Source organism: Thunnus maccoyii, chromosome 15, assembly GCF_910596095.1.
Source record: "Thunnus maccoyii chromosome 15, fThuMac1.1, whole genome shotgun sequence".
NCBI classification, from domain to species: Eukaryota; Metazoa; Chordata; class Actinopteri; order Scombriformes; family Scombridae; genus Thunnus; species Thunnus maccoyii.
In genome coordinates, this window is record NC_056547.1 from 6,880,106 (window position 1) to 6,888,733 (window position 8,628).

Here is an 8,628-nt window from a genome sequence, read left to right on the forward strand (position 1 = left end):
AAAAAAGAAGAATAAAAACAAGTTTACTTACAGTCATTAAGGACTTTGGCTGAAAAAAGCAGAGAAATAATTTCAGTTCTCACAAATTCCATAATCCTAAAATATTTTAACACCTTCTTCCAAATGAATATGATCCCTTGTTCTAGTCACTCAAACTGATCCTCTGATATTTATTTTCCTATAACTTGTCTTACATCATCATATTATTGTCATTGTTGGATTCAAAACCAGGTACAGAGTGTAAACCTTTAAAGGTTGACATGTGTTTCTTATCTTAACACACAGTTGACACAGACTCCTGTACTGTTTAAAACACAACAGTGCAGATTCACTCTCAGCCTGAGAGCAACTAACTACCTTAAAGTGGTGCCATAAAGTCACCAGTCAGTTTTAAAGGAACATGAATGTATCTCTGAGTGTATTACCAGTAACACATACATTGAGATATAATCATATTTTCTTGTATTAAACATAATATATAAAGAAAAGAAGCAGATATGATACAGTATGATTTACATCACTTCATGTTGTTTAGAACAGATTTCAGTGAACTATGAATTGAAGTTTGCTTCACTTTTGCAATCAGGTTAAAAGCATCAACTCAAAGTCTAAAATCAAAGAAACGAAACAGACAAATGAGAAAATCTTTCTGTTTGGGTCTCTCACCTTTGTTCTCGTTTTTCTTCTTGTAAGCCTTGAATCCAACAACAGCGATGATGACGATGAGAGCAACAACAACAACCACGGCAACAGCGATGATGATGGTCATGTCAGTCTCTGTGGAGCAAAACACAACAAAAATAGTCACAACCTGAACAAATGAAGCAGGTTAGAAGGAAAGAACATCAGAGCAGACAACAATCCTGTATATAAAGTGACAATTTAAGCTCTTTATAGACAATATATATGCGTCCAGTTGTTGTTGTTTTGTATTTTCAATTCCCACTTTTAGCTTTGCTGTCTTTGTTTAGCTGTATGTGTGTGTGTTGGTTTCTTTCATGTATGTTTATCTTTGACATTGCGTGTCAGCATAATAAAAGATACACACATAAATATATTCATCCAGTTATTAAATAATTTCATCTACTGATCTTCTAAAACTGAGCAGTAGTTCAGTTAATACAGCTGCTGTAATCTCTAAACTGTGGTTACATGTGGTCTGAAAAATGATTTTAAAAATAAATTACAATTGTGGTAAAACAGACAACTAATATCAAAACATGAAATTTAAAAAAAGTTTAATATTTTAGTTTTGTATGTTTCATTATTGAAATTGTTCTGTATTCATCAAACAGTGGACTGACAACATAAATGTGTGGTGGTCAATAATAATTTCTTTAAAGTATTTAAAGACTGTGACTTTAAATAAGAAAATTAATTTTTAGTGATTGGTAGATTCCCGTCAGGGTCACATGATCATCCTGAGATGAGTCACATCTATTGGTTTAAAACTGATCTCAGCTGTAACTTTTTCATAAAAAACTGGATGAAACAAACAAATTAAACCACATAAGGAAACAAAGCACAAAAGAGAAACATTGTTATATTAAATGTGTGTTTCTTCATCTTCATCACTTCTGATTCCAGTCTTACTTTCATTGCTTCTGATCACAGCTTTGTCCAGTTTGGTGACGATGTTGTCCTTCACACCAGAGAGCTGAAACACACATTCGTACTTCCTCCAATCTTCAGGTTTGACTGATGAAAGGTCCAGATCAGCACTCATCTGGAAGGATCCATCGTTGTTGGGGAGAATCTCTCCATTGTCCACGTTCTCATGAAGCTCCTCTCCATCTTTCCTCCAGAACATCATGGCTCTTTGAGGGTAGAAACCTGAAGCGTGGCAGCTGACTGGAGAAGAGGGAGTCTTCTGGAGGAGAAACACTGATGGAAGGTCTGGAGTGTAAAGACAAAGACAGTTTATAATTTCTTTATTATTATTTAACTTATATTATCATTCCTTTTTAGTGTAATGTGTTTAGTAACACATATATACAGTATATATGACATGCAAATAAACCTCATTGAAGTGTGATTGAGAAAAGGAGGGAGGGACAGAGGAGAAGAAAGACAGATGGAGAGAGGTGAGAAGTGAGAGACTAGATAACAAAGAGAGGAGGAGGAGAAAAAGAGTGGTGATAAATGTGTGAGAGAGTGACAGAGAGAAAATGGGGTAAAGGTGGAGGGAGGCAGAGAGATGAAGAGAGGTGAGAGAGAAAATGAAAGAGAAATGTGTGTAAACTGAGACACAGTGGCTCTCTGTATGTTGGGTCATATTTATTGTAATGTTACTGTAAGTTAGAAACAGAGGAGGCTTATTAACATTGTTGTGTCCATGAAACTACATCAGGTCATGTGACTCTACCTGTTCTCATCAGAGAGCTCTTCCCGTAGTTTACATACTTCTTCAGCCAGTCAACGCAAATCTGGGTGAGGTAATTCTTCCACTGTGCAATCAAAGCTTTGTCATTATCCCACTTGTGTTTGGTGATGACAGCCTGTGGTTTTGGAGCGATCCATGTCTCTGTTGCCAGGTCTAATACTATGAAGTCTTCTCCATCATAACCGTCTTGATAAAAACCATTGATCTTATCAGTCTCATCGTCCCATTCACAGCCGTACATGTACTGGGAAAGGTGGATACCTGACAGAGAGAGACAGAGACACAGACTGCAGTAAACCAGAGTGAGATCTCAACACAGTCAGCTGTCATCAGTTGATATCACATCTTCACCACAGAGACACACTGATCCACACACACCAAAACAGAAGATCTACACCTTCTGCTGTTATTGGCTGGATGGAAACAACTCACAGCCAATCATCATCTGGACAGTGTGGACGAGTCAGAGAGAGACAGAGAGGCAGAGACTGCTGGGAAACAGAGTCCATTTCCTGTCTTTACCACAGAGACACACTGCCTCCACTGAGACCAACACACAGTTTATAAGAACACACACACACACACACTGAGGTGGAGTCCTGACTAACACACACAGATTAAACCTGATCCTGGACTGAACATTACATCCACTGAAACCCTGCAGCCAGTGGATCAGTCCAACAACATCCTCTTCCTGTGAGAAACTACAGACTAGACTGTCCTGAAGCTCCAGAAGCTTCCACTGAAGGAGAGTTTTATTCAGGATTAGTCACTAGTGTGTGTGTTTGTGTGTGTGTCCTGTTCTGCAGTGTGTTACTACAACTGGTCAGAATAAGAACAGCACCAGCAGGACCATTATGGAGACTGGGAGGCAGTCTGTGTGTTCTGATTGGTCCATCCATCAGTCAATCATTTCATACAACCAACAGCTGTTTCCACCTGCAGATGTTGGCTTGATGCTGCCTGCTGGGATGAACCAACACACTGTGTTCACTACAGTAGAGTTAATCTGATCTAATCTGTACTTCTACTATATATTTAGAGCTGCAACTAATTATTCTTCTCATTATCAATTCATCTATTGATTACTTTTTTGATTAATCTATTAAACATTTACAAAGAACAGTATTTAATTTTTAATGATATAAAACAGATAAAAGCATCAAATTCTCATATTTGAGAAACTGGAACCAGCAAATGTTTGACATTTTTTCTTGATAAAAGACTTTAAATGATTATCTGATTAATCTACTAATCAATTAACTGACTGATCATTTCAGCACTATGTATGTTTATTATGACACAGACACACTGTGGTCTAGTAAAGTTAATCTAATCTAATCTGTAGTTCTACTAGATGTTTATTATGGGATGGACACACTGTGTATCAGTACAGTAGAGTCGTGCTGTGATCTGAATGAGACGTTTACCGTGTCGTCCTGTCAGTCAGGTTTATTAAAACATACTGTTACTTCTGTCATATGGGGACCCGACAGAAGCAGCCTGTGTCCCATTTACAGTCCTGCGCCGTAGTTTAAGAAACCAGGTGGTAATGTTCCTCTATCAGCTGTGTGTTGTAAAACTGTTGTGATAAACAGGTTTCTACACTGTGGGCAGTTCAGTAGATTATTCTGATCTAATCTAGTGGAAATAAAGTGTTAATAATCTCTGTTGGTTATTATGGGATGGACAGAAACACTGGATCAGAGCAGTATAGCAGCATCCAGGAGTCTCAGTCTCAGTAATGTGTGTTTTAGTCTGTTTCAGTGTGTGTGAGTGAAAAACCTCCATATAAAACAGTGTTGATGAGGAATGATGGTGTGTGTGTTCACATTTGTTTACTACTATACAAAAAACGCATACACAACATTTTATAAGTAAACAGTGAAACACAAACAAACCTCCAGTTTGGTTTAAGCGCTGCTTTACAATTTCAGTGTCAGCTTTGTAAATCGGCTGTTTCCTCACACAGATCTGAGTGTTCCTCTCCAAGTACTGTGGATCATCTGCTGTGACTCTGCTCATCCAGTCCTGTTTGGGTTCTACTCTCTTGGTGATGCTGTCACAGTAACTTATCTGAACTTCATCAACCATCCCAACAACCACAAACTCTGGGAAGTTTGGGACTTGAGAGGACGCAGTGTTGAAATACTTCAGAGAGTGAATCACTGTAAGAAAAAGTTAATGTCATCATTTCAGTTTTCTCAATTACAGTTTTATAAATAACTTTTACATAAATAAAATTATTTTTCTGTGCAGAGAATCAAAGGAGCTACAGTACATCCTCCTGATAATCTCTGTTGTGCAGTCAATAAATAAATAAATTGCTAGAATTGAAATTTTTTTTTTAAATTAATTATTAATAAATAATGTTTTTAACAACATATTTATTCTGAAATAAGATATTAAACCAGTCAATTATTTAGACATCAGATCATTCACATGTCTGACTTTCATTGATAGATGCATTTCCGTTTTTTTCCTACTGCTGGATATATTTTTTAGTGTGAAGTAAAACTCCAGTTTAGTCTCCAGTTAGTGGAGACGTTTATTCTTCAGGATCATCATTAGTAGCGTTTGCTCCTCATTACTGTGTTAGTTTGAAATGTGAAACCACAAACCTGACAAACTATATATCAGTCCCTCCAGGATTCACTGAGTTTTTTTGTTATTATTATTGAGACAAAAAATACTTGATTTTGAAGCGGTTTTTCTCAAATATTGTGATACAATTTCTGATGTTTTATTTTCTCTTTTTGCAGTAAAACTGGGGGAATTGGAAAAATTGTAATTATTGCAATCACAAAATCACAGTTTCCTGGAGGGACTGATATACGCTGCATGTGATTATAATTTTAGTTTCTATATTCAGCTAATTAAAACATTTTATTTGATTATATTAGATCCATTATGGTCTTTATACTGTAAACTGTGAATGACGACAACTTAGGTTTCTTCTTCCTGAGGTTTTGAGCACTTCTACTTATACAGTTTAGAAGTGGGTTGTTTACCTCTTTTCTATTGCTGTTGTCATTTTTTTGTAATTAAATAACAAATAATAACTCATTTCATTTTTCTGATGTTGTTGTTAGAGGTTTTGTAGATTTTAAATGTTTGAGTATAAAAGTTTTTTTTAACACAACCAATAAGAAAAAACAATCAGAGTCTGTCCCTTATGAACCTGACTTTTATCTTGATTTATGTAAACTGAGGAATTATATTTAAGTTTCACTTCAAATATCTTTGATAACAAATATTTTGTATAAAACTAAATCTTCTGAATTGTTGACAATCACAGAGAAATGTTTACAGCTCTATATTTAATAAAGTTCTCTTGGGTGATATTTTTACTCTCATGTATTCATTCTGTACTGTTTCTATTAGTATCAGTTTATACTGGATTAAAAGCAGATTATTTATTAACTCTAATATCCAACATGAACTGATCATTATTCACTCTTAGTCCTGATTCCAAAACTTTATTCCAGAGTTTCAACAGAATAAACTTTATACAAGTGTCTGTAAGTTTTCATGATCCTCCACTGTCCTCTGTCATTTATGTACTAAGATGTTTATGTTCTGAGAATTATGTCTTTAAATCTTTGTAAGTTTTAACAGTGTGAAAGACTTTGTGATTAATTTGCTCGGTTGTTTTATCTCAGGCTGATGTTTATACATGTGTCCTTATTTAATGTGTTTTTATTGTAATGTCTGGTTTGATGCAGCAGTTCCTTTAATCCATTAACCTGAACCCTCTGATGTCTGAATGCATGTAGATCAAATTTCTGTGATGTTAAACTATTAAGCTGCACTTGAAAAATTCTGAACTGGTCAGAAAAAAAATCTCTAATAAATCTATTTCTTATTAGTAGATTAAACAAATTATCAATATGATCTAATTAGCTAACAATTATTTTCATTCTCAAATAATCTAGTAATATTGTTTTAATTAATATTTGTTTCATAAAATATCATTACATAGTGAATAATGTCCATTTCTAGTTCACAGATCCGTCAGTAACATTTTCAAATGTTTTGTTTTGTCAAACCAAAAGTCAGAAACTAAAAGTCATTCAGTTTACTGTCATAGAACCGTAAGAAAAACAAACAATATTTACATTTTTTGCTTAAGAAATCACTTTAACAACTATTTGATTACTAAATTACAGATTAAGACATAATATTATAACATAACAAAACTTACAAAACTCAGTATTAAGTCATTTTGAACATGGGATCTGTGTTATTTGTCAAGTTTATATTTGAGTCGTTGAACAAAATAAATGATGAATGTCAGTAATTTAGTTTACATACATTAGTGAATGATATTAAATATTGTGCCACCAGAGCAGGAAGTTGTTTGGCTTCAGTAGCATCAATATCTATGAAAACAGCGCCATCTCCTGACTCATGTTGCTATGGTTACAAATAAAAAACCCCAAATCTTCTCAGTAGCCTGTAGATGTTAATTATACACACTTAAGATGAAATTTAGTGACGTCTTCAAGACTGTGAAAAGGGTTTAATACATTTACATCATTTCTAAAATAATAAGTAATGACTAATATCACTAAATTAACGGTTACACACTGACTGAGGATGTTATCTTCATCATTGTTGTTTGTTTGAAACATAAATGTGTAAATTTTAATAGAAAACATGACGTCATGGACAACTTAAAGACTACGTTAAAGTGGAGTTTACTTTTTTTTAGTTATATTTTAGTTATGTTTTCCCTTTTTTCTTTATTTATCTGAGTGTGTGTTGGACTATTTTGCGCTGCGTAATTGTGCTGCCATTTTGTCCAGAACGCGCTCGGACCGAATCGATCATAAAGATCCTGATAAAATATTATGAATTAAAATAATGGCCCTGATTAAAGATAGTTAAAGAAGAGAAAAATACACGTTTTAACAGCCCCTTTCAGAAATATAGCAGGAAATCTAATTTGCCAAAAATTCAGCAAGTTATTCAAAAGATATGAATTAATCAACTCGCTGATTTAAAGTGAACTTTAAGATAATAAGTTTGTGACTTTTTTAACATTTCTATAATCTGCAAGGGAACTAAACACCCTTCAGTTCGTATAGTCAGATATATCATAGATATAAAGCCTTTTCTTTTACCATCAGCCGACTTAAAACAAACAAATTAACAAAAAAACACTATATTGACTCACCTGCCGCCGCGCTGTGTAGACCCAGAAGGGCCACAAAAACCAACATCTTCATTTTGAGCTTCAGTGTCTACAACTTTACTGACGAGTAGTTTTCTTTCTCCAGAGACACACAGACTGTGATCCCTGTGCGAACCTCAGACCTCAACTGAGGATAGAAAAGGCAGGAGCGCTCTGTTCAGCCTCCATATAAGCCAATGGGAATTTAGTATGAGCGTCGACGTCACTTAAATCTGGGTAAAACTGACTGAAATAGGTTGTCACCGAAAGTGAAAGTAACTTTTGCTTGTTTTATCCCATGTTAGAGGGTGCAGAGACATGCTGAACTTTATTTTGGGTATTATAACACATATAATAATACATGTAATATAACACGTATAATGTTTTGAAGGCTGATGTAATATAATGAGCAGAGATGTGTTGACTTTCTGGGAGGTCAGAGGTCACTGTCAGCTACAGATCAGCACTCTGGAGCTTGTGGGGTTGCAGTAATGTGATATTCTTGTTCTTTTGTTCTGTGTGGATGTCCTGAGGTTGACAACAGTCCTGATTAAAACATCAACAACAAACAATGTGGTTTTATTAGTGTTACAGTGACTAAATGTGGTGAATGGCTCCACCCAGAGGTTCAAAACTCCAGTTAATGTGCAGCAGTACAGTTTCTGCAATTCATTAAAAAGGGATTTATTTAAAACAGATCAGTGTTTGCAGTGATACCATCTTGTTATACAATTAGATTTATGAAAGCAGCTTATTCATAAACACTCTGTTCATACACAAAAAACCTACTGTGTTATGTTTAGCATGCTAATATATAGTATGTTAAGATTTGATTTAGGCCTACACATTAGTTTTGTCACAAAATACTTTAACAATCCCGACAGATAACATTTCCACTAAACAATAATTAATTTGTTCAACCTTCAACTTTGGAGTGAAAACAACAACCAAAGAAATAAAACTACAACATGAGGAAGACGAGACAGTTTCTTAAACACAAACATCAGCTCAGCTCAGCTCTGTCCTACAAGCTAGAAGCTTCTGAACTAACGTGAAACTGTGAACGCTG

At 34.9% G+C, this 8,628-nt stretch overlaps 1 protein-coding gene across 1 annotated transcript; it reads right to left on the reverse strand.

Annotated features, from left to right (window-relative positions):
* Positions 1-37: 37 nt before the first annotated feature.
* Positions 38-7,646, reverse strand: LOC121913624 (class I histocompatibility antigen, F10 alpha chain-like). The gene is made up of 5 exons (XM_042436357.1): positions 7,563-7,646; positions 4,285-4,551; positions 2,366-2,644; positions 1,594-1,896; positions 38-777 (listed from the first exon to the last, which is right to left on the reverse strand). The coding sequence occupies exons 1-5, from the start codon at positions 7,612-7,614 to the stop codon at positions 602-604; spliced, it is 1,077 nt and encodes a 358-aa protein (XP_042292291.1). The 5' UTR covers positions 7,615-7,646; the 3' UTR covers positions 38-601.
* Positions 7,647-8,628: the final 982 nt, after the last annotated feature.